The 26,501-nt window shown below is 37.2% G+C and overlaps 1 protein-coding gene across 1 annotated transcript; it reads left to right on the top strand.

Annotated features, from left to right (window-relative positions):
• Nucleotides 1-331: 331 nt before the first annotated feature.
• On the top strand, nt 332-26,501 carry ccdc88b (coiled-coil domain containing 88B). The gene is made up of 29 exons (XM_007246384.4): nt 332-706; nt 1,811-1,959; nt 2,984-3,092; nt 4,910-4,979; nt 5,142-5,200; nt 5,307-5,390; nt 7,581-7,721; nt 8,740-8,882; nt 9,058-9,139; nt 9,311-9,469; nt 10,480-10,626; nt 11,514-11,697; nt 11,851-11,972; nt 12,851-12,940; nt 13,093-13,749; nt 14,427-14,606; nt 14,820-15,160; nt 16,556-16,682; nt 16,902-17,300; nt 18,369-18,530; nt 19,373-19,650; nt 20,573-20,716; nt 22,301-22,481; nt 22,920-23,065; nt 23,999-24,103; nt 24,286-24,428; nt 25,080-25,367; nt 26,059-26,133; nt 26,247-26,501. The coding sequence occupies exons 1-29, from the start codon at nt 647-649 to the stop codon at nt 26,279-26,281; spliced, it is 4,860 nt and encodes a 1,619-aa protein (XP_007246446.3). The 5' UTR covers nt 332-646; the 3' UTR covers nt 26,282-26,501.

Raw genomic sequence — 26,501 nt, forward strand, 5'->3', positions numbered from 1 at the left:
TCTCCAGGAGTTGCATTGGAGCAGACTGCTGCTATTGAGGTTAATATAACTACTGCAACTACTCAAGGTTGCCACGCGGCGGCGCTGTAGACTAACTATAACCTAATCTAACCTCCCGCTGTAACACCTCGAACTGACAGCTCTGGAGCGTAATGTCCCTCATGTAGGTGAGCTCTGGTTAGAAAAAGTGACAAAACGTGAAATTCTGGGTGGTTGATAAGTTTCCACAGCGCGGAGTGGAAAGTAGACACGCTGTATGGGGGTATTTCCCCTGGACCCACTCCACACTGTCTCTCTCTCTGAAACCCTGCGGTGGTTGAGCTGTTTCAGGAGCTGTGAGGGGAACAGCGCTGGTGTAACCGCCGGGCTGATTCCGCGCTGCTGATTCCGGGGTGGTTACGCAGTGTCTGTGTTGCTAACGTGACAGAAAAGGAGAAGGGCAGTGGCAGCAGCCACAGTGCTAACTAACGGATATAACTTACCTTAGTAACCCAGCCCGAGAAAGTCTGAGAAAAGTTATTAGCTTTATAATACGAGCCATGAGCTGATACACTTCAGGCTTTAGTTAACTAACTTACACAAAGTTTTTATATATGAAATTAGTTTGGAAATTAAGATTTTAAGCGACTGCTGAGGCTCGGGTAAGATGGACGGTAACCTTACGGAAATGTTAGAAGAATTTATGGGAAGCGCACTTGTTACATGGGTATGTGTCTCATTAAAACTTTTTTAAATGTATTAACTAGTTAGTTAAGTACCAGTGTGATAGTTAGCTCGTTAACTAGGTGTAACCAGTTCTTAAACTAAGTCCGTTAGATAACTTAGGTAAACCGTGAAAAGGGTCTTCATCTAAATCTTTGCTTTTCACAAACTAGCTGTTAGCTAAAGCTAGGATATGTGTTTTATATTTTCTTTTTTTTTAGTTTGAAAACAATATAACCTAACTTATCTTTCTATCTAACTACAGTTGTTATTAATGTCCTTACATGTTACTTTATTTCAGTAATTTAAGTAACAATTATTAGCCTATTACTTATATTTAGTCTTTTAGTCTTTTTTCTTCTCATCCTGACTAAGGAAATAATGTTAGCTAGATTTCTGACCCCCAAGAGCACACTATAAGCCTAAATAAGTTAAGTTACATTTACTTACATTATTTGAGAAAACTTGTTGCCTTTTTAAGTAATGTTTACTAAAAATATAGTTAATTAGACTAAAAACTTTAAGTTTAATTTTTGTTGTTATATCAATTGTTTTGCATAATAATTCTACTTTGAATGTTATGCTCAGCTAAATAATAGATTTACATTTAGTTTTCTCTTTGATTTTATTTAAATCAAATACAGATTTAAAATACTCAAATATTAATTGACGAAAGACAATGCTATGAAATGAACAGTACAGCACATAGCCAACACAGAGTCACCAGATCAGAAAATGATGCTTGTTCTTATAGCGTACAACATTCATAATGAACCATTCAGTTAATTACAATAAATAATAGGTCAGTGTCAGAAATTGGGGACACACTCAGTATGCAAATAGGTTGTGCCATACGCCAGATCTCAAAATATGTTTAAAGGTATATTTGCTTTTGAATATATATCTGTTTTCAAAGTTGAGTAATGCTTGGAAATATCAAATTTTACATAAAACAGACTTAAGTGGGTTTACAGTACAGTTAATACCAGCACTCAGGTGGCTATTAATTAAAAGACCAGCAAAAAGTAGCTTGTTTTAGTTTAGTTTTAAAGTTTAAAGCTTGAATTGAAATGTTTGTAAACTAAGTTTAAGGTCTTCTTTTGTGAAGGTGTATCTGTTTAAAGACATGGTGGATGATGAGGGAAACGGCCCCTTCTCCCAGGACTACATGGAAGTGAACTCCAACCCCCATAATGCAGTGCAGCAGTATCTGCGCCTCACCGACGGCATCTACCTCAATGAAGTCATGAGAATCATGTAAGACACGTGCCTGTGGCGAGTAAAAGAACAATACAAAACAATAGAAACGTCTATAAAATAGAGAAGTCTTTTTTAATGTCTTTTCATTTGTTATTTGCAATGAGCAAACTTTAAAACACTACATCTTATCATACTGGTTTTAACCACTAAGAGAACAGATCCATTTCTGAATACTGATGCCAAATTTAGAATTGAATCAGATAAATTCAGTGAGCAACTCATTAATGTTTTTTCATACTCTGGGCATCCTAAAAATCAGGTCAGTTAAAACATTTAATAAAAAAAGCATATTGTAACAGACCTGTAGAAGCTAAAACACACTTTTAAAAGGAGCTAGTTTCATCTCAAGCGCTAAGCTTGTTTACTTATTTTCTTTTAATAAGGTCAAATGAACAAATACACATTCAAACACTTCTGTAATGTACTCAGAATGTTCACTATATGTCACTTAGAGACTTCATGTGTTATAATGAAGGACAATGTGCTGTTAGAAATGTTCATCCTCTTTTAAGTGTCTGTGTCACATATGTCACCATGACCTCTTTTGGGTTCAGCTGCTTTAAAAGCTTTTAAGCCTTTTACCAATCAATATAACACCTTTATACCACCAGTTAACACCAGCAGTTTATAATTACATGTTATATAAATAGAAGCCTTTATGGTCTATTTAATAGTTAAAGAGGTAAACAGTCTTCTTCACACAGTCGAATACAAATACAAACTGAGTATTAAGAGTGTTCTGAGATTAACAGAGAGAAACTGATATATCAGGCTCATTTTCCAGGAGTAAGAATATGTGTTTTGTTTGTGTACAGTGTTCATCGGGTGACTTGCAGTTTTCATAAACAGAATTGTTGATATTAACTTGCCAGAGTTGATGATCTTATTAAAACTGAAAATGAAGGCTTTATTAATAGGATTAATTATAGCCTCACAAGCTGCAAAACATGTTATACACAGGTAAACTTTAAGGGTATAGGTTGACACTAGTTTTAATACCTGTTCATTTCTTTTTTTTCAGTGACCCAAATCCAAAAGTAGAGCAAATCTATCACAATGTGCATGATGATAAGATACTCCGAGTTCAGAATTTCTCCATCCTTAATCGGCACCTCAGGTCCTACTATCAGGTAACAAGCTATTTTTTTATATGTGTTCTTGTTTGTTCTTGCATTCTCTCCAATCAGTTCTATCAGACTTGTCTTCAAGAATGAGCAGACATACACAGCATTCATTGCCAATTCGGTGCTAACACTGGGGCAGACAACACTGACATTTGTATTTTTTGCCATTTAAATAAATGGTACACCTGATGCTGCTTTTGAAAAAAAAAATAACCTAATAAATGGGTAGTACATTGTCAAATACAAACAGTAATTGTTCATACTGTAATGTTATAAGGCTAATATACTCTGCTGTTGTAGCTAAGCTGGGTAGTTTTTTTGGTTTCCAATAACATATTTGCTGATACTTCTTTAGCTACTCAATTTGAAATTAGCTCATTTTGTAGAGCAATAGCAAGTAAACAGCATTGTGATAGGTGCCCTCTGGTCTTGCGAGTTCCTTCTTTCAAGTTAGGCACATAATGTTCTTGACAAAATAGGCTTACCTGTCGTACTAATTCATCTTCATTTCCAGTTGCTGTTTCATTCTAAAAACCCAGATGGGGGCAGCTGTATGCAGTTAAGTGTATGTGATTAAGAGCTGCAGAGTTTTTTTCAAGGACACAGAAAATGTAAGGATGAACGAGTCTTATTCAATGTGGTGCTATAATTGAAGATTGATCAAGCAATCACTGAGTAATCACTGCCTAACTGTCCCTTAGTACCTACCTTAATTCACATTAGAGGCATTCAGTTTTAAACAACATTTAACAGTGTATTTTAACCAGGTGACAGAGCTATGAAACTGTGTTATCTACAATAGAATGATGTTCAGTTATAGAACCCAAAATAGGGTTTCATGTTAGCCACAGATGTTCCTTTAAATTTTATCTTACTTTACCTTGCAAAGCAATACAATTTGTTTGATGAAGTTTACTATAGTACAAAAATATTGTCAGCTATCAAACCCGGTATTGTCACCTAAATCAATACGTATTTAGCCCTTAGTAGCTTTATTGTAGTCTACAAATTCACACTGAAGTTTGTTTCAGCACGTAATGACAGAGTTCTTATACATATGTCACTGTATATAATAAAAAAGAATTAAAAATAAAGAGGTATGAACACTTATGATTTTATCAGGGCTAAAGTATAAGTTAAAATCAGATCCCCACATCCCTATTCTAGCAACCAATTTAGTGATGTTTTTCAAAATTGTGTAACTTCCCTTTCCGGAAACCAAGGCTAAAAATTGGAGGATTTGTTTACACTCAAGATATTTGTTCATAGAATGTTGTAACAGAGTCACCCACATGTTAGATTGTATACAGAAACACTGGGTTAAATCAGATGATAGTTCAGTGTCTTTTTAGTCATTTGTGTAGTTGATCAGAACGGAACTGTGGTCATCTAGTTGTTGTTTTTTTCTTAGTGGTTTCACTTCTTGTTTCTAGTGTCCTAACAGAGTGCGAAACGACAGTTTTCACAGCCATGTTTAAAGGACATGTCTTTTTGCCACCGTGCTGCTTGTTTTTACATCCTAATATTACATGTTTACAGAGTTAATTGTAAATGAAAGAATCAAATGTTGTATATGTTCATCACAGGCTTTTACATTTTACATTAATTTTTTATAGGGATTTTCCATTGGTCAGTAAGTGTTGTTTAAAGAAATGTTTTAGTATGAAGTGTAGTTACGTTCCAACTTTCACTGCTTTCACTGTAGAAAAACATTTGGACTGAATTTACCCCATCTTTCTGCCCATTCTTTATTGGTTAGTAAATGAGTTAAGTGATATGGCAGAACTGAACCCTTTCTATTATCCTTTATTCACTATTTATAGGAAAATCTTCAGCAACTTGTTTTGATGCCTCTTCCGAATGTGGCTGTTTTGGGACGAGACCCTCTTACAGGTGAATTAATACTGAAAAATTATTTGGTATCTGTTTTTGACTTTGATCTTGTTTTGAATCGATATCTAAACCATGGGTCTGTATCTGGTGTCAAAAACAAAAGATTCCTTTGAGAACATACAGTTCTTTAGACTTTTGTACTCTTTCATGTGTGGTCAACAGAGGGTGCTGTGGAGGAACTAAGAAGGCTGCTGCTGCTATTACTGGGATGTGCTGTGCAGGTACCACACACAAATATACACAGACTTATATAAAGTGTTATTTCCGTTGCCTATTGTATAATAGTTGCCTATTCAGAGATATTTTTTGTGTGTTCCTTTCTTGCAGTGTGAGACGAAGGAAACCTTTATCCAGCAAATCCAGTCACTCAACATTGAAACCCAGGCAGCTCTTGCTCTCTGCATTCAGGAGGTCAGTTGTTAAAGATTTTATCACATCTGTGGTTGGTCTTGTCCTCTGTGTTATTTATAAACTCTCACTGTGCTGAGCACTCATTCACTATAGTTTACAGAATTCAATTTTCAGTGCAGGTCTAAATAAATGAATAAAGGTGACATTCTCTGTTATTACTAAACCAACTGTACCTTTGGCTTCAGACAGCATTACACAGGTAAGTGTCAGCTTCAAGTCAAGTTCAGATTTCTTATTCATAATTATCGTAGTCCATTTCTCAAAATGTATTAGTAAATTCAAATTCAAAGTCTTTGGTTTCCTTGTTTCTTTCTTCTACTTTAATCACTAATTCTAAGCATATCTTTAAATCAGCTTAGAACTGAACTTTATGCAATGTTTATCCTGTTTCCTACAACATCCAATTTGTAATATCGTTCAGGGATGTGGAAAGGTGCTACATGATCATTTTTAATTAATCAGTTTCCATAATCTAAGTATTGAAATCAGGAGATAGAAATAAACTGTAGCTAACCCCTTTTTACTGTGCAACCTAGTTTTAGGGTTCAAAACATTTTTAAAAACTGCTGTAGCTGATGATGGCTAGATGTTACCAACTGTAACTGATGTCAGCTAGATGGTAACTGCTGAAGCTGATGTTAGCTAGATGTTAATTGCTGAAGCTAATGTTAGCTAGATGTTAACTGCTGTAGCTGATGTTGGCTAGATGTTGCTTTCTGTATCTGATGTTGGCTAGATGTTACCTTCTTTAGATTATTAATAATTTTGTCTGAATGTTAACTGCTGTATCTGATATTGGTTAGATGTTACCTTCGGTAATTGATTTTAGCTGGATGTTAACGGCTGTAGCTGATGTTGACTAGATGTTAATTGCTGTAGCTGATGTTAGCTAGATATTACCTGCTGTAACTGCTGTTATCTAGAGTATACATGCTGTAGCTGATGTTAGCTAGATGTTAATTGCTGTTAGTTAGTTAGTTGCTTGCTGCTCCACTTCCTCCCTGGAAACTGATGTTAGCCTAATGTTAATACTATAGCTGATTTTAGGTCATTTTTTAAATATAATTTTATTTCTACTTTTTGCTGCTCATGCAGCATTGCTGAGTAGCCAGCTCGCTTGGACGAAAGCGCAGCGGCTCAGCTCTGGTACATCAGCTCACAGACGCTCGGGGTTTGGACATCACCCTAGAGGTGATGTGGGGAGAGCTCGGGGTTTGGACATCACCCTAGAGGTGATGTGGGAAGAGAGCGCCATCTACCCACCCGGAGGGAGCAGGGCCATTTTTGCTCCCTTTGAGCGCTGGCAGCTGATGGCAAATGAGCTGCATGAACTGGGGTTCAAACCTGCAACCTCCCACTTATGGTGGTAGTGCTTTAGACCGCTGGACCACTCGGCACCCCGATTTTAGGTCAGTTTTGACAAATGTAACTGATGTAACCAGATGTTAACTGATTTTCCTGACTTTGGTTAGATGGTAAATGTTGAAACTCATATTAGCTAGATGGTAACTGCTTTCCACAGAGAAGGTCAGTCAGTATTCGGTAAACATACTGTTGCTAAAGCAAAGTTAGCTCAGCTAACATACTATCTAAGCCTGGGACAGATTGTGACTTAAACTTAAACTTGTTGTTTGGCAGCGTTTAATTACAAAGGTCTGTTTTTTCACACTTGTAGTCTTTTTCTTGATGTTAAAAAAAACCCCAAGCACAGTTATTTACAGTTATTTCTGGACCACATTCTCAGAGCTACTGATGCAGACATTTCAGCAACTGACCCCTTTCTCATAAAACACTTTAACACCAATTAGATAAATATGAGCAAGCAGTCTGAGTTGGGAATGAAAGCTCATTGTTTAGCCTTGATGATCTTAATGGCTCGTGAGCTATGATTTCCTGGTAATGGTGTCACATGGATTGTGTCCCACTCTAAATTTGTTTTATCACTACATGTGTCATTTTGTAGCAGCATATGGTATTTATGCTTTTTTGGCATGCATTGCCTTCTTACAAAACATTAAAATTTGAACGGGGTCCATTGTGCTATTTGAGCCTTTGAGCCAACACAAATGAGAACAGCTCAAGCTAAAAACATTCTAGTATTTGACAGACTGTGATATATGGTAAAGTATAAACAGACTATAGATATGCAGTATAGCGATGCCCTGATTCTTGTGTTTATTGTTATGTCAGGTGACTCAGGACCCCAGTGCTGTGCTGCCGCTGCAGTACGGGGATGTGTGTGGGCTGGAGGGAGTGGATATGCAGGTTCTGCTTGGTTCCCTGGCCCGACAGATTCAGACCCTACTGGCTCAGAGAGATGCACATCTTGAGGTGAGATTTTTTGTTTACTCACAGATTAAAAAGATACTTCTAATTCATTCTTTTTTCGTTACTTGGTAAAAACAAACACAAAACCTTTTGATTATTATACTCAGTTGTACAATAGAGCCCAAGAATGTGAAGATTAGACTCCAAAAAAATACTGAAATATTCTTTTATTAACTGTCTTAATCTGTAAGTGGAGAGTTACCATTCTACTATACATGTTTTAAACATGCCCCAAACTACTAACTTCACTCAGAAGTTCATAGGGTCATTATCTTGCTGCAGCTTCTGTTGTTTTTTTTCTACATTTCTTCATTAGTAACATTTGGGGCTAAGGTGTCTTGTCCTAATAAACATCGTTATGGGTTAAGGATTGCAATAGTGACTGTGAAGCCTCTAAAACAGACTGTTTCCCAAACTGGCACAAGAACACTCTGCTCGTTAACAGTCTGTTGTTATGGAAACATTATTCTGTACCATACATTATCTAACACTTTGACATTTCATATTTGCCATGTACGAGAGGTAGAACAGTGATTTGTTTCACTATGTGCAGTATAAACATGCATGCATTTTGACCACACTGGTAGCAATTTTACACCTTTAAAAAAACTTCCAGTTTTTGTTTTATTTTGAATTTTTGACAGAAAACACATACAATACAATGGGCAAAATAGGTTTTCCAGGAGAAAATGAAATGTAAATTAATTCATGACTTATCTTAACCTTTAAGTGTATGAGTGTTGTGCCAACTGTCAACACACAATTTAAGTGGAGGGGATAAAATCACAGGTCAATATCCACTATTAAAGGGTAACATCTGTCTGGGCTGAAAATGCACTCTTGAGTCTGTGTAGTCATTCCTCAATTTTTCAACTCTTTGTCTTTGCCCAGTATCCATGTATATATTACTTTTAATACAATCAAGCATGAGATCACAATATAAGATAATGTTCATTTTCCTAAAACTGTTATTAATGAACTCGAAATTAATTACTTTTGCACCTTATTGTGTGATTTACAGAGGATTGTAGAACTGTGTGAGCATCGTGAATCTGGAAAATCCCCAACAGTGCCCCATTCGGGACTCTGGGACAACGCTCCTGAAGGACTGTCAATACAACTGGCAGACAGCAAAGCAAAATTACGTCGACTCAAACAGGAACTGTAAGTGTGTATGTGTGTGTATGCATGTTAATTTGGCCCCCCTTTTGAATTCAAGTAAAAATGTTTATTTTAGGCTACTTATGTGTGTGTGTATCTGAGTGTGTGAATAAGCAATAAATCTTAAGCAGATAATAAATGTATGTCTTGTGTGCTAAATACTGAAAATTCTTTTCAGGGAAGATAAAGAAGATCAAATTCTGGATTATAAGCAAGAAATGCAAACAATGGAAGAAGAACTAAAGAAACTACAGTGTGAGGTGTGTTCAGTGCAATGACAAATATAGGTTTTTGTATAGTTTCATTGCTTTTAGGTTCTATTGCTGTGTCATTTCATGGATAATTACTGCAATTCTTTAGAGAAAAAGATCTCATCTCTAAAATATTTGTTTAATATATGTATGATTCTCATCCTGTGTGTTTGGGGTCAGAACCGGGCGTTGCAGGGCGAGGTTCGTGTTAGTCGAGGGCTACGTGATGAACTGGACTGTCTGCGTGAGCGAGCAGCTAGAGCAGAGCAGCTACAGACAGAGCTGAAAACCTGCACACATCGTCTGCGCAGCATGGAGCTCTACCGCACTCAACTGAAGGTACATGCACATCCGGCTGCATAGAATAACTGTAATCTACTATAGGCACATTGTTATGTAGAAATATTTTTATGGCAATCATTAATTTATGCTAAATTGTATATTCAGTAAAATACATTATTAAAAATAAATTCATTGAAACAGTTTGTTATGGTTTTGTTATAGTGTTGCTATGTGGTTGCTAGGCAGTTGCTATGGCATTTCAGGTGGTTGCCATGGTATTACTAAGTGCTTGCTGTGGTACCCTGTGTTGATAATTGGGTGTACTTTTATGTGTGTATTTGTATGATCGTTAAATTTGAAGCGTGCAGAAATTGTTGTTGCTATGCAGAAACAATTCATCCAGTCAAAAAGCTATATAACAGTAATAATATAACTAATAAGGCTATAAAAAATCTATATAACTAATAAGGCTGAACAATCTATAGTTGGAACAGTGTCAATGTCTCAGGAACTGGTCAACTATAACAAAATCTAGAAACTCCTAAACAACCTTTAAACTTTTAAACATTTATTATAGAATCACCTGGCTGGAAACTTTATTAATTGGGCATTCCTCATTAATACAATTATTAGCATATGAGATAAATATTTTATCATATTGTATTATTATTTTTTTGAACAATGCATAGGATTCTATTGGAATTTTTATTCAAGGTTTCAAGATTTTAAACACTGTTTTCACCTTGACTGTTTATACATAATCAAAATGTTTGTGTTATTAAAGACTTAAGTTCTCTACTGGAGCTGTGGGATTGATGTGTACTAATGTGGACTAATTTGGCTAATCTGGAAGCTTCAAATAAGGTCTACCTCCTTGTTTCAGACTGTTTTGGAGACAGAATATTTATTGACTGTGTTTGATGTTAGAGACAATTGTGTACATTTCATTTCTTATTTAAAATATTCCACAAACACAGCTTAAACTGTCTCTAAATGTCTCTAAAGCAACTAAAGCATGAGCTTTTGATAGCTACAGTGCCAATAAGCACCTCTGTCTTCCATATCAGGAGCAGCAGCAGTACTGTGCCTCTCTGCAGGAGAACAAGGCTCTCCTGGAGGAGCAGCTAGCTGATGCACGGGCACGGTGCTCTGCTCTACGGGAGCTGGAGAAGGACAATCTTCTACTACGACAGAAACTCATGGATATGGAGGGGGTACGAGTGCTCTTCAGATTCCCTGCTGTCTTTGACAGCTTCTTAGCAGATGCAACTTCAGGAAATGGCACTCAGTGAATCCGGAAATGACACTAAATGTATCTCATGAGTTATCTGATACAAATATAGCTTTGAATGTTCTTGATTTAGATGCATACGCTGGTTTCAGTTTATACACAAGTCATTTGTGTGACAATGTAAACAGCATAAAATACACTGAATCTGACATGTTCAATTCTGGTTTGGGCCTTTTTACCTATGTGGTATTAAAATCTGGTATATATTTAAACTGTGGCAATGCAACTTAGTTCAAACAACAGGATCAGAATTAATGCAAATTTTATGTTAAATTGAAGGGAAAAAAATAATGTGAGTAGAGAGGAAAATGGATGACAGTAGATAGGGAAGAATTCAGCAGTGGAACAATCATATATCAGACTTTTTTATATTTGGTGTGATGTGGTGTGAAATGTTTAATGTTAAGGAGAAAACACATAAAAACTAATATTTTAAGGAACCAGGGACACAAACAAAGAATTTAAAATAAAGATGTAGCCATGGCCGAAATATGTACTCTTTTTACAGGGAGCTTAAACACTATTGTTGATTCTCCTTGATAAGGCAAGTTGTAAACTTCTGAAACCAACTAATAGCTTCTGTGACGTGAAGCATTGCTGTTTTGTGCATGCACTTCGGTTACACACCGAAAACTGTTTAGATAAATGTTAGATATTCATCACATAAAAACAGTGTGAAGAGCCTAAAATAAACATTAAATTTAGTGTTCAACTGTGTGAATGTAGATACAATGCAGCACTTTTCGGCTAAGACACAGGAATGTTCACCTTTCCTGTGTGTGTATGTGTGTGTGTTTATGTATTGCTTAGGAGCGGGATGTGGAGAGACAGAGGGTAGATGAGTTGTTGGAGATGAACATGGGTCTGCAGGTGGAAATGAAGCGCCACTCTCACTCTGCTGATGTCATTCGGAGTATGACTCACTCTCGAGTCCTACAGTCAGAGCTGGGGTCTGATGAAGAGCTTCAGGAGTTCAAGAGCCCTCCATCTCCTGGTTAATAAGCAGTTTGTGTTCTTTGCTATACTGTCACTGCTTGATTTAGCACCATGACTTCATACTGTGTATTAGATTTCCTGACGTTAGATAATTTGTCCCTTTCTTCTCATAAATCTCCTGTTTCCATTCTCACCGTTCTCTGTTTCTCAGAGGTGGACCTTAAGCCCCTGAGTGTCGAGGTGGATGAAGCATCCTCGCTGAGACTTCTGGGAGCTGAAAATGAAAACGCAGAGCTTAGAAGAAGACTGGAGCTTCTGCAGGCCGAGCAGGAGGTGAGGGGTTACAAATCCAGGGTCAGAGCTGTCTGAGATAACAGCCTTTCTCTTCAAAGCCTAATCATAAATGACCAGTCACCAAATATGAATTACAGAGTGCTCTGTAATTGGAAGGTTGAAGGTTATTTGCCATCATCTCCATCTTAATGGATAATACATTTAAACAAACGTTCCAATCATTAACATAAAAGGTTTATTACAGATGGTTTGGCACAGTGTTCTAAAATAACATTGGAAAGTGATATGGTAATGAGCTGCACGGCTAGATTAGTCCCAGTTGCTTAGAAAGTGGTTTTATAATAAGCTGTTTAAAATCAGTCAAAATAACCAGTATTCAGTAACTAGTAAAATCAGTTCAGATTTAAAATCCAAATTTGTAAATATTTGATCATCCCTTTTCACAACCAATGTTAAAATAAGTTGTTTAAAATCTGTTGGGACAGTATGGGAACAGCACAAAGCCACTTCTTTAGATGGTTAACATAATGCCTCTGTTTCGCTCAGTAACATTTTAAATGGCATTTTTTAATGTTTTTGTGTATTGTACTGCTTGATCCAAGTTTGCCAAAGTTAACCCACATGGTTCTAGTGTTAAATGATGGCTCTGAATGCAGTGCCATCTAAGGTGTTCAGCTTAGGCCTATTTATTAAGGGTTTTATATGTATAATAAATAATTTTCTTCCAAATCATTGTTTGTACATTGTGAAATCTGAACTGAAAATATCAGATCCAGTGTTTTTGACACAAATGTCATTTTAGTGTCACATAAGTCACAAAAAACTGCTCTCTAAGCTGTTTTTTTTTTTTTTTCAAAATATCCACTAGAGGGAATAAATGATGTTATATGCTGTTTTATTTTTTGGTCACCTTACAGGCCAATTCCCCTGAGGTGAAAGAGGCTCTGCAGGGACTGACAGACAGACTCACACAACTGCAGGACGAGCACCAGAATACACTCAGAGAGGTGAGACAGTAAAGTTTAAACAACACACAGTACAAACGGTATACAGAATGCATAGCCTACACAGTTGTTTCTAATGTGTTTGATCTGTTTCTGGGCTGCAGTCCCAGTTGAGGTACCAGCTTCTTTCAGAACTTTTTCTTTCCAACTGTCAGTTTCAGAACATGAAGAATGAAAATACCACTCTGAAGACAAGCCTTGAAGAGCTGAAGAAAGTCCAGAGACTCCAAGAGAAGGAGAGAGAGAATGAGAGGTCAACCAAAAAAGTGGAGAGAGTGATTCTGAGAGGAGAGTGTGAAGGAAAAGACATGGCAAGGATAAAGGAGGCTGGCAGAGCAGAGGAAAGAAAAGAAGACATTAAGAGACCGCAGAGAGAAGAAGGAGAGGGAGAAGAGGTACGACTCAGAGAAAGAAAAGAGGAGGCTAAAGATGAAGCGGGAAGGAAAGAAAGAGGAGAAGCAGAGGGAGAGAAAGAAATTGAGAGACAGAAAGAAAAATCAGAAGACAGGTCAGCAAAGGATAAAAGCCAGACAGATATACAGCAGCCCACACAGACGGAAGATCAAAAAGAAGAGGTGAGAGAGCTAGATGAGAAGCTCAGACAGGAAACCTTGACTCTGTCTGCTCAGCTCCAGAAGGCCATGGAGGAGGCAGACCGGCAGGCAGCTCTGGTTCAGGAGCTGCACTCCAAACTTGGGGAGCAGATCAAGAAGACCCAGGAGGGAGAACAGAAACTGCTTCTTGTGGAGGCTGAGAGTCAGAGACTGAGGAAAGCATCAGAGAACCTTACAGAAGCTAGAAAAAAGATAGAGGTATTGTATCATTTTAATTTAGTTACTTGTCATACATGATCAGGAAATGTGAGACTTATTTTGGCCAAAGGAAAATAAAAAATCTTGTATTCAGCCAGTTAAGCACATCTCATTTGCACAATTTTCCTCTAAGCAGAAATCATCTGAGATGTGTTTGGTGTCTGAAGTTGTTTTTTGTTTGTTACAGTGTATTAAAGTGAAGCATTTATGTTCTGTTGCTGTTATATAAAAACATTCAATATGTAGGCCTCCAGGCAGCTGTGTTTATGATTACTTAGAGACCTACAGGAAGATTTTAGTATTTAGTTTAGATTATGTTAATTGCTGAATAATAAACTTCTATAGCTTCCAGTCATCTTAACAAGAATTATATAGAAATAATTTGGAGACGACACGATTTGGTTGATCAATTTAGTTTGAAAAAAATGTGTATTTAGGATTTTTTGCCTTATTAAAATCTAGAACATTTGCTTGTGTGTCGTGTTTTATGTCAACATTTCTCTTAAGCATATCAGAAGATGGGCCTCCATAGGAAACTACTCTTTGGACTCTTTTTCTACTGATTTTAGAAATCAAGATATCAAACATTTTTTTCTGATAAACAGGCAATTAAGAAAGAGTGTGAACCATTATTTCTAAAATAATTGATTTCATTTCTTTGCTTGTCTGTGTGTTAGAGTTTGCAGTGTGAATCTATGCACCAGGAGGAGGACCTGATGCGTCTCCGCAGTCAGGTAGAGCTGCAGAAGATGGAGGCTGCAGTAATTCCTCAGTTAGAGGGCGAGAGAGCTAAACTAGAGAGAGAAAGAGAGACTCTCAAGGCTACCATAGATTGTCTCAGGGCCACAGTGCGCAAGGTGGGATTACTTACCATTACAGCTTTATTCAATATGGCTTTTAAACTAAAAACTATGCATATTAACATCTAATTAATATCTGATAGTAGGACTAACATTTGATGCTAATTAATAGTCTCAACATTATGTAACATGAATCTTTCTGTACATAGGACCCAAAAGACTTTAACTATAAAAAAACTTAATGTTTTTCAATATTTTGTCATCTTTAAGGGTGATCAGCTGGAGTTGACCAATCAGACTCTTAAATCTGAGCTTGAGCGTTTAGGGCGGAGCTTAGAATCTGCCCGCCGAAGAGAAGAGGAGTTAGAGGCTGAACTAAAGGAGTCTGGTCTTGAAGTAGAGTCTCTGAACAGAAGGCACGATCAGGCCATGCTGGAGGTCACAAGGTTGGAGCAAGAGAAGGAAGCGTGTCAGTCTGAACTGGACAGCCAGCGGCGTGAGCAGAGACAGAGGGAGCGAGAGATGGCCAGACTCAGACAGCAGCTGGAGAGCACTGCCTCAGCCCTGGAACATGGTAACCAGAGGGCCTGCAGCCTGGAGCTCCAGCACAGGTAGAGATCAAGCCAAAGCAAAGAATTGATATTTTGGATAAAATTGATGGTGGTGTGTGCAATATTTCTTAGTATACACGAGGATGCTGACTACTGCCTAAAATATGAATGGCAGTTCTTGTAATGCTCAACAAAATGTCTGTTTATTGATAAAGTCCTGTCCTTTAACAAAAAGTAATCAGCTTTTTGGTTTTATCATAGATATTTCCCATAAATCTGTGAAATGTAAAGAACTGTATGCACTCATTCACTTTACCAGCCTTAAGGTTTTATACCATTATATTGCACTAATGTTTATACAGGTTCAGTTTACCATGGTACTGTCATTCCCTCTTTAATCTCCTCATCACTATTGCACTGTTGTCTTGTGTTTCCTGTCTCATGTATATCTATATTTGTGACCTTGTTGTTTCATACATTTAGTGTCTCTCAGTCTTTTATGTTGATATTTTTAACTTGCTGTACTTGCCGTGACATTTGAGAAGGAGAGTAAAGTAATTTTAATTCTTTGTATGTCCTATACATATGCAGCATTGACAATAAAACTACCTGACTTGACTTGAGGTGGAGAAGAGTTGATGTGGTTGTGAAAAAAGCCATCCATTAGCATAACTGGAACAAAAAAAGCATATTTGTGTGCGTAGTTACGTCAAATGCTGCAGTCTGTTTAGGATGAATTTTCCAGATTTTTTCAGTGATTTAAAAATGTTTTTTAAATGAGTAATGTATTTTCTCCCCATTCATAGAGATAAGAGCCTGGTCTTATAACTGCCCAGCAACATTGCAAAGTCGGCTGCAGAGTGATAAGACTTTTCTTTAGGGACTTTTTAGAGCTAAGAATCAGGTCGATGATGCTACGCCTACCTAGTCATTTACAGCCTAAACTATTTTAGATTTGCTGAACAGTATGCCTACTGTACAAAAAGTGTATCATAATATAATAAATAAGTACTGCTTATAATTAAGCCTCAGGAAATTCATATAGTAATTAGTGGTAATTTGCAGTTTACAATATAAAAAGTTGTATGTTTGGCTATATGATTTTGAGGTACTATATACGCTATTGCTGACAGAAGCAGAATTTGCTGAGCAAATTGCTCTGTGAAACGTACCCATCTGAATATTTTACAATGTACAGCCTTATTAAGCAGTAAAATTTTGCAAAGGGTCAAATTTAAGCAACGTTTTTCTCCCAGTGCTACATACTGTACATTCTTCTCAGGAGTAAAAAGACCCGTAATTATGTGCATACATAATGTCTCAGCGAAACAGTTTTTTGCTGAACAAGTACTGCAGTATATGCTCATGACTTAAATAAATAAGGGGCTTAGTGCACCACTGTAGTGCTGAACTGTTAAACGCTGTCGTTAACTCCCTCACCTCATGTTTCTGTAGACGAGTCTGTCAGGAACTCAGCCAGCTTAAAGAGACCTGCTCTAAACTGGAGGAACTGCAAAAGGAGAACCAACAGCTAAATGCCCTAAATGCTGACAGGAACACACAAATCACCTCAATAACACAGGTCTGTGGAGTATGTGCTTTGGGGTTGGGGCTGAGGTGGTGTGCATGCAGATATGTGTTGTTTTGGATTTACAAACTCATCTGTCTCTGCTTTTAGCAGCAGTATATCTTATATTTACAGCTTCTAACCTGCATACATTAACATTGATGACATTAAAAAATATGGTAAAAAATGGGTCTGTTAATGTTAGCTCCCTTAATTATGTTCCCCTTTTTTTAGGAGCTAGCCACTGAGAGAGTCCAGTCCCAGCAGTTGTCCAATCAGATTGCCAATCTGAATCAGTCTCTTAAAGAGATGGATGCCAAGCTTAAAGAGGCCACCTCACAACTTCAGCTGCAAACTAAGCTTTCCAGAGAAATGTCTGAGGCAACTTCCTCCACATCCAATGTAGCCACAGAGACGGTAGAAGAATCTAGACCAAACAGGCAGTCTCCAACTCCAAAGAAAGAAAGCAATGAGGAGGCGAATATCTGCTCTGTGAATCAGATCTCAGACAGACACAACTCTCTCTGTGCTTCAGAGGACTTAAAAACCTCTATGGAGAAACCTCAGAGTGCTGATACCAACAGAGAGGGACAGGAGCCTGTCAGTGAGAGACTGATAACCCTGGAGAAAGAGGTGTGTGCCTGTGTATCTGTGTGATTTGCCTTACATCTAATACATACTCAAGATTGCATGGGGTATCTTATAGAATTACTTTTCTTCTTATAATTTGGATAGAAATTTAGCATGACAGTACAAGCACCACATTTAAAATGCTCTAGATTTAGATTTTATATGCTTTTATATGAAAAATGTGTTTTTGATTTGTATCTGGCTCTGCAGTAACTGGTGTGTTGCATAACACATGAATCATGTGAACGATGAACAGAATGATGATAAAACTGATAAAAATACTAAACTATTTTACTAGTTGCATTATAATTATCTAATTATATTTAGCATATGTTGCTAAGACATGTTTAGTATCAGACAAATGATTAGATCTGACCTATATTACACACCAGTGGTGCTGCACCCAATGATTATTTTTAGGATTTGTCTTGACAAACTGCTATGCTTGTGTGTAGCAGTGGTAGCACAGCATGCTCTGGTTAAATTCATTATGTTGTTTCAAACCACTTTTTTCTACACTTCCCTTACTACAAGTCTTTTTAATGGAAGTACACTGTTTTTCAAAACACTATTTGAGACACAGCCCCTGGTTTATGTGGACACAGCCATTTTGTGGCATGTTGACACACATTGTGCAAATCATGTGTTCATAATCTTTGACACAAATTATGTCAACCAGGCGCCCCAACCCTACACACCAATCATCTACACCATATTTATTGTGATCTGGAAGAAGTTTAGAAGAAGTTTGAAAACATCTGCACAAATTTCAGATTTTTTTGTAATGTCAATTCATTTGGATATACTATAGGCCCAGTTTACAAATGTTTGTACATTTATATATAAAATTGATATGATAATGTATTGATATATTGGTTATATTTTAAACTGTATGTTGAATGGCACAATCTTAGACAACCAGTGATACAACTACCACTGATTTGTGAACTTTAAAGGAAACTTTAAAATATATATCCAAGACAGCGCTCTTATTTTAAATTTATTACTACAGCAAATTGTTTTTTTCACAGTGTGTGAAATACTGACACCTGTCCATGTGTTGTATCTCAGAATGGGATGCTACTGCGAGAGCGGGACGTGTTGCTTTCACAGCTGGCCCAGTCTCAAACAGCCTGCTCTCAACTGCGAGAACAGCTGCACACAGTGCAGCGTCACTCCATCTGTCTGCAGGAGAACTGCACCAAACTACAGGACCTCAACACAAAACTGCAGGTAAGGTTTTTTAGAGTCTCTTCCTGTGTGGTGCATGCAGAGACTTGCCTTGCAGCTTTTATTAATTGAGCTTTTTGTATTTGATAGCAGAAGCTGATAGTATAAGTAAGGAGTTCTTGTTTTATTACATTTAAATAGGGAAATAGGAGTTATTCTATGTAATACTGTCAAATAGTGGCCATTGAAATACTAAAAATACTGAAATGTCACTTGCCTATATTTTTGTATATGGCAGTTAAAGTTTGTCTTTCTAATTAGGAATTAGGAATCATTAGGTGTGGCCCATATGACATCATATATTTCGCAAATATTTGTGTAAAGTTTCGTGGTAATTTCATTGCTAGAACAACTACAACCTGTTAGAAAAAATATTTACAGTATATGTGTGTCTCTTATGTCTGATTTTGCCATCCTGTTGCTGTTGTGTAGGTTTAACTAAGTTGTACCAGTTGTTTATCATCTCTGACATTAAAATCCATTGTATTTTTACATCTGTGCATGTCTGGCCTGTCCTGTAGATCTGACACTGAACTACCAATTTACATTTTCTTAATTTTACACAAAAATATCAATATTAATAACCAATAAGTATGTAAAATACTGACATAAAAACATGAAAAACTTTACAATATGCAATTAACACCTTATTTAATAATATATTATTAAAAAAGTAAAAAAATAAATAAAAATAAAATAAAACAATATCCATTTTTAAAGCTCCAGGTAGTTAAAAAATAACAAGAAACAGTGATTCCTTTTAAATTAGAACAATGCAGTTGCAATTTACTAAACTCTCCCCTGGTTTGTAGCATTCTCTACATGTCTTGGTCTTTCTTTTTTAGGTAGAACAGGCTTCTCTAAGCTCCCAGCATGCCTCTGTGCTGGCACGGTGCAGAGAGAGTGAGGTGCGCTGTGCCACTCTGGAGGCGGAGTCTAAAGTTTGGCAGAAGGAGAGGGAAGAGTCATTTGTGCGGGTTGAGGCTTTAAGGCGGGACCATGAGAGATTGACAGCTTTGCAGCAGAGACAAGAGGCGGAGCTAGATGAACAACTGGACAAATACAGCAAGCTAAAGAGCAGCAGCCGGAGTATGGAGGCACAGTACAAGGACCTTGAGGCCAGGTAAGGCTTATAATACGGTGGGGAAGTTATCTACAGACCTGCTAATAATGAGGAAATTAAAACATGCACACAAATCAAAACCATGTCATCTCTAATGTACAAGCATGAGTGGAGAGAGATTTAAAAATATTTTAATAAATTATTACTTCTTCCTTATCAGTATTGCTGTTCTCTTTGTCAGACAATTAATAAATGATATCATCATATAATCACAATATTTATTTATTCGCATTTATTCATAACAAATATTTCAAGGTTAGACAAAGCTGGATTAGAAAGTGTCTTGAAGAACATGGCAAAGAGCCTCCAAATTCCACATATTACAGTGTGACTGAGCACCTATGGAATGTGTTAGACAAACAAGTCCAATCAATGAAGGCCCCACCCCACAACTTGCAGGATTAAATGATCTGCTGCTAATAATTTGGTTCCGAATAGCAGGACACCTACAGAGGTCTTGGAATATCTAAACCATGTCTGAGCTGTTTTTGCAGCACAAGGAGGGCCTTCACAATATTAGGCTGGTGGTGTTAATATTGTAGTTATTTAGTGTATATTTTCACTTGTTTCTACTCTTTGTACATTATAGAGTGATAACAAAGCTGAGAGAACATCTAACCCTGTTATACAGAATTAGACAATATAGTAGCAATTAGAAATCTCCATGTTTTGCATATGCTTATGCAATGTGGATATGCAAATACATAAAAGGTATGGCAAATATAAAAAACAAACTCTGGCAAAGCAAGTAAACATGCATACTTTCTTTTAATGAATTCACTGTTCAGGCTGTACGTCCTGATAGCTCCATCATTATACCCTTTATAGGAGTCAGGGAAATAAAAGCGTATGAATATGGATGAATGTGCTTTTGTAATAAGCTGTCCCTTTCTGTCTGCCTAATTGTGCTGTCCATGTCCAGGCATAAAGAGCTGATGGAGAGCAAAGCACAGCTGGAGGAGGCAGACAGAGCGATACAATTGGAGAGAGAGAGGATGGAAAGAGCAATGCAAGAGCGGGCGGAGAGAGAGAAAGATCTGGAGCGGCTGAAAATGGAGAACGACAGGCAAGTGTGAACTCATTAATAAACACAGTGTGGTGAGCAGTTGTTTTGTTACCAGGAAGACAAAAAAGACAGGATGTGATGCAAATAGCCACAGAGAAACCCATGACCCAGGTTAGCAGCTCACAGGTCTGCAGCATGGAAGCCAGGGGTGTTTCCTGTGACTGGAAACTGAGTCATGGGCTAGTTCTTCCCTTTTGAGGCTTTGTACTGGATACCGAACAGAAAACTAAAACATAGTGCCTTGGAAATGTATTCATCCCTTATGTTTACACTGTATTTAATATTAACAATGTAATTTGGACCAAGGATTATTGCAGTAAACGTAATTGTCTGATTTGAATTCAGTTACAAAGTATGATACATAATAGGAGCCCCAGAGACACACAGATATTTTGGAAGCAGTTATGGCTGCAAATGAGTGATATAGATTCATACTATACTCTTGTATTATTTTGTTAACACATATTACCATATATACTAAATAATTACTATACTAGAGCCACTGGGCTAATGTTCTTTCTTTCTTTTTTTATTTTTGAATAAATCTTTTTATTGTTTGTTTTGCTTTATTAGTGAACAACATGGGGGGACAGAGTAATTATTTTGATTTTTCCATTGCTCACATTAACAGAATATAAAATGCACACATACACATCACAAAATAAATGAATTAATTGAATAACATGAAAAATAAAAAGATCATGCCATCATATAAGTAAATAATACATGAATTAATTAATAAAAATAAGAAAATATATAAGATATACATGTTATATACATAAATATATACATGTACACGCTCATTCCTTGGACACGAAACACAAAGAGCGTAGCACATGGCATTTAACATTGAATCAACCTTTGAGTGATTTTGAATAATGACAGTATTCCAAGCTTTAAATACAGGAAGAAACATTGTACCAAATAGTTTATAATGTTAATATCAATTCTACACAGACCCCCTTAAAGATTGTTACCATCCACACATTGTACTCTTTCAGAGAGCAGATCACATGTACTGGACTTCCTTTGTTTCATTTGTATGAACCTTAGATTTTTACCAGACTGTGAAAATCTCCTATATATATTCCCCAAGTACTGTTTATAGTAATTATGCACTTATTTAATTTATTGTGACATTCCATAATACTACATAATAGTCCAATGTAACAATGCACGCATGTTGCTTTTAAGCTGTCATGTTATTCACTAACATTATATATTTAGCCTAAAAGCTTCAGATAATTTATCTGTCTGCAGAATTACAGCTTATGATTACATCATAGAAAAAAATACTAACAAGGACATAATGGCTTCTTAATTAGCCATAATTGGCTACATCATTAAAGAAAATGCCATATTTTTAGTTACAATAAATCACTCAGTGATTATTAGTTAAGCTGTAAAACATAAGGAAAAGCATTAGATTTAATAGAAAAGGCAAATTATTTTTAAAAGAGTTGAACACTGATGTATGCTGTAGGCTTCTTAATATCCTTAATATCCTATGATTGTTTTTGCAATTCAGTTTGGCAACAGATGGAGTAACTGTGAGACTGATTGATTGTTATGGATTTTCCTCAGGTATGTGAACTTGCAGAAGGAGCAGGTGCAGTCAGAGTTATTGGCCCAGATATCAGTCCTGCGCGGTGACATGAGCTCAGTCCAGCTAGAGCGGACCAGATTGGAGGGTGAACTCAGCAAACTGAAAGAGCAGAACCAGCAGCTGGACCTTAACAACGTCCGCCTCAACAGCCAATACCAGGTCTGACTTTACAGAGGCAGTTATCAATTTTACATACATTACAATATATTTAATACATCTTAGAGTTCTGATTGTATGAAGCAGTCTTAAACCTATAAAAGCCATGTGACTCTTTCAACTTTTAGTTGCAGCAAATGTATATGAGGCAGTCGTGTTCATTTGCACAAATTGAATTCTGAGTTATATGTGTTGCTTTGACACTAAGACAAGGAATCTTACTGGGTGTAAAACAAAACCAATTATATGATTAATAGCAGTGACAGGTGTTAGGAACAACGCCATTAAAATGTCCCCATGCTGTGACACATGGATTGTAATGTGCATTATGGTAATAAAACCAAGACATTATGCACATTATGGTAATAATTATATGCATGTAAATGCATGCAGATTATGAAGATGGATGTGTGTGTGTGTGTGTGTGTGTGTGTGTCTCAGCTTCTTACTCAGTTAAAGGGGAATATGGAAGAGGAGAACAAGCACCTGGTGGAGCAGAACCAGGCTCTGGCTAAAGAGAACAGGGCCTTAATGGAGCGCAGCCTGGAGAGCAGAGATCAACACCACAACCAACAGAGAGAGTATCTGTACGTGTCATACAAATACATGAATACTTTCACTCATGCTCACTTTTTTCATTTCTCCTCCAGAGCTGTTTATCACTCTGGCATGTACACAGTCATAGAATATTAAGACCACTGAGTTTTACGCTTACAACATTTATTGTATCAGCTCCGCTGACCCCAAAGGAGATCTAGTTTTGTAATTACAGACTGTAGTCCATTTGTTTCTCTGCACACTTTATCACCACCTTGTTCAAAACAGAGCAGGTATTTTATAGCCATCATTCTCAGCACTGCAGTGAAACTGACATGGTGGAGGTGTGTTAGTGTGTGATGTGCTTGTATAAGTGGATCAGACACAGCAGTGCTGCTGGAGTTTTTAAACACTGTGTCCACTCACGGTCCACTAGACACTACTACCTGGTAGTGTTAGAGACAGAAGCTCATCTGTTGCTGCATGAATTTGGTTAGTCATCCCTCTCTCCATCATCAGTGGTCACAGGACGCTGCACACAGGATGTCTGATGGCTGGATATTTCTGGTTGGTGGACTATTTTCTTTCCAGCGGTGACAGTAAGGTGTTTAAAAACTCCAGCAGCACTGCTGTGTCTGGTCTACTCATACCAGTGCATCTGCAAAGTGCTTCTTTATGGTTAATAGAGCTGAAAAATGAGTGGAAAACAGAAACACAGAAGTGGTCACAATATGTTTATATGACTATGTAAATAATGTTGGCAAAACAAGGCATCAGTATAAATCAGTTCTTAGTAATAAAGGTATTCAAATCAGACACTTAAACCAATCACTACCAATCACTGTGCAGACCTGTTTGCCTTCATAAAGTAATAACACAGGACCACAAAGTAATATCCTATTCAAATTTTGTAGGCCTCACTTATTTTTTCTGCAGTGAACACACTTGTTGCACATAATAGTTCACCCTCCTCTGTCTTTCAGTGATAAATTGAATGAGCTCCGCCGGGAGAAGCAGAAGTTAGTAGAAAAGATAATGGATCAGTATCGGGTTCTGGAGCCTGGCGTGCCTGCACCCAAACAAGTCAAGTGAGTGTGTTTTAAAGCTGTGCTCTGCTGTACCAGTTCCTACAGGGCATTTCATCTAAACCTGTTTCATCACTTTTTCCACTCTTCCACATGCCACTAACCTCATTTCTCATTTAACTTTTACCCAGTTGTCTTGCTCTTTTCTTCTGCTCTCAACTTGAACTTGTCTCTGGTTCTCACAGAAAATCCAACTGGATTGCGGATCGTATGAAGAAGCTAATAAAGCCTAAAGGAATCAGAGAAGGTCAGGCCAAATTCATCGCTGCCGGCAGCATAGAGAACCTGGCAGACATCGGAGATGCACCACCCTCCTCTCCAGCGCACAGTGAGAGACAGCAACCCTGTTAGAGCACACACAGAGCAGCACAGACAGTAAACAGGCAACTACAGACTCTGTAAAAGTACATAAAATACTACAAAGCCTGTTACAGTAAGAGGCTTGCATTTAAAAGTAGTCTCATAATTTTAATTATTGGACTTGAATTCTTGGACCAGATGTATTCATGGTTGGCCACCATAGCGAACAGTAATTTCTTTACTGAGCTATGGAAATCAATTGTGAATCCCTAAGCAGAAAAAAATAATATCTCATAACTGGCCCTTTGATCAAGTTAGTTTCAATATGATCGTGACCTACTTCACAGTGCAGGTGTTAATGTTATTCACAAACCATTCCAAAGTAAATCCCAGCTGCCTTTTACACTGTGTAAATTTTTTATTACACATGAATCAATAAAACCTTTGAAAAGTAAACTTTTTTAAGTTACATTTACCCTAAAGTTTAATCTATTGTAATAATATTTAGCAAAGAATATGTGATTTGATTAAAATGCCCAAAAAAGGTTGATGTATTGTTTTTTAATTATCTGCACAGTTCTACAGTCACATTTGTGTATTGATTGTGCTTTTTTATTATTTACGATTTGTACCCTTCAGAGAAATGTCCTTCAGTGCCCTGTTCTTTTGTTCCTTTTAGTTCATGAGGTAGACCCCCGCAGTGCACCAGTTTCCCCCACACCCCTGCGGAGGGTGTCCTCTCAGGGAGATACAGAAGAACAGCCCAAAGTGGTGGTTCGGTCAGCGCGTCGTAAGCTGGGCTCCAGACACGGTTGGGGGATGAGCCGGGGCAGAGAGGGGGCCGTGTCCCAGTCCTTCAGTCCAGGAGACCAGCGTCCCCTGCCCCGCGGCCGCTTCCGCACACCGTCCTCCGCACTGTGGGAGAAGGAGAAGGACAGCAGCCCTTCACCCAGTGAGGAGGGTAGAGGTGAGAAAAACATAGCGGAGAGAAAAAAGGAGGGGTAGAGGAGAGTGAGGTGATAAGAGAGGTAGGCAGTAGAGGACATAATAAGAATGTACTATAAAAATGTAATTTATTTTATGTGTACAGAAAGTTCACACAAATAATATATAATACGAAAACCTAGATATTGACAAAATAAAGCCACATTTGGATTGATTTGTGTATTTTGTGTGAAATTGATAAACACATCTGCTTGATAAAATGCAGTAAAATGCAGTATCGAGGGATGGAGGAACGAAGAAGCAGAATTGTGTTTCTTAAAATAATTTTACAACAAGTATATTATACAGATACATAACTACATAACTTTATCAGTTCTCCTAATGATTTTAAAACGGATATGTTGGGGCTCTGGTGGAAATGGAAAATTAGAACAATGCAAATTTTACTTTAGTATTAAGGACCAAAAAAATGACGTATGGTTTAATTTGTCATATTGGAAATGTGACTTCTGCACATATGCGATGATAATACTGTAATAATATGAGTTTTAAATAAACTGGCAAATTAGTGCAGTATTTTCTTAGTTGAAATAATTAAAAAAGTTTATGTATGTAGATAACATATGACAGCATACTACATCAACAGTATATAAACATTATAGTAGAATTCATATAGTATTAATACATATATTTCTTCTCCACATCAAAATCAGGTGTTTCAGGTGAGAGTGAAGAGAATCTTACGCTTGAGCACTCAGACGTTAGCCGTGTCTCCTCTGGAGCTGAAGGTTAGTAGATGTCTCTCAGAGATTTCCACACACTGCTGCTCATAAATAACTCCCCTCTAGATCACAGGCTGTTCTGATTAACATTACAGACACTTTTTTCTGTCCCTCTTCAGATTTCCATTCCAGCTTTGACAAACCCATGGATTAGGAACAAGAAGAAGATACGTACGACTGTAGTAATAATTATTTTTTATTTACTTTTTTTGACTGTTTTTATTCAGCATTTATATGATGTACATTGGCTATTTTATGGGCGTATATGAGCACTGTCCAGTGCATTGCTGGGTTTTGCCACAGTCTTGTTTGCACTATAAATTAAAACAGATGTATTTTAAGTAAAGCTTGAATAAATATTTTTTTGTACATTT

The sequence above is a fragment of the Astyanax mexicanus genome, chromosome 10, assembly GCF_023375975.1.
Source record: "Astyanax mexicanus isolate ESR-SI-001 chromosome 10, AstMex3_surface, whole genome shotgun sequence".
In the NCBI taxonomy this organism is placed as follows: Eukaryota; Metazoa; Chordata; class Actinopteri; order Characiformes; family Acestrorhamphidae; genus Astyanax; species Astyanax mexicanus.

Coding starts and splice junctions, on each gene's coding strand:
- ccdc88b (XM_007246384.4), top strand. CDS start 647: ATGGACGGTAACCTTACGGAAATGTTAGAAGAATTTATGGGAAGCGCA. Junction 3,093..4,909: donor ACCTCAGGTCCTACTATCAG/GTAACAAGCTAT, acceptor CACTATTTATAG/GAAAATCTTCAGCAACTTGT. Junction 18,531..19,372: donor ACCTCAACACAAAACTGCAG/GTAAGGTTTTTT, acceptor TTTCTTTTTTAG/GTAGAACAGGCTTCTCTAAG.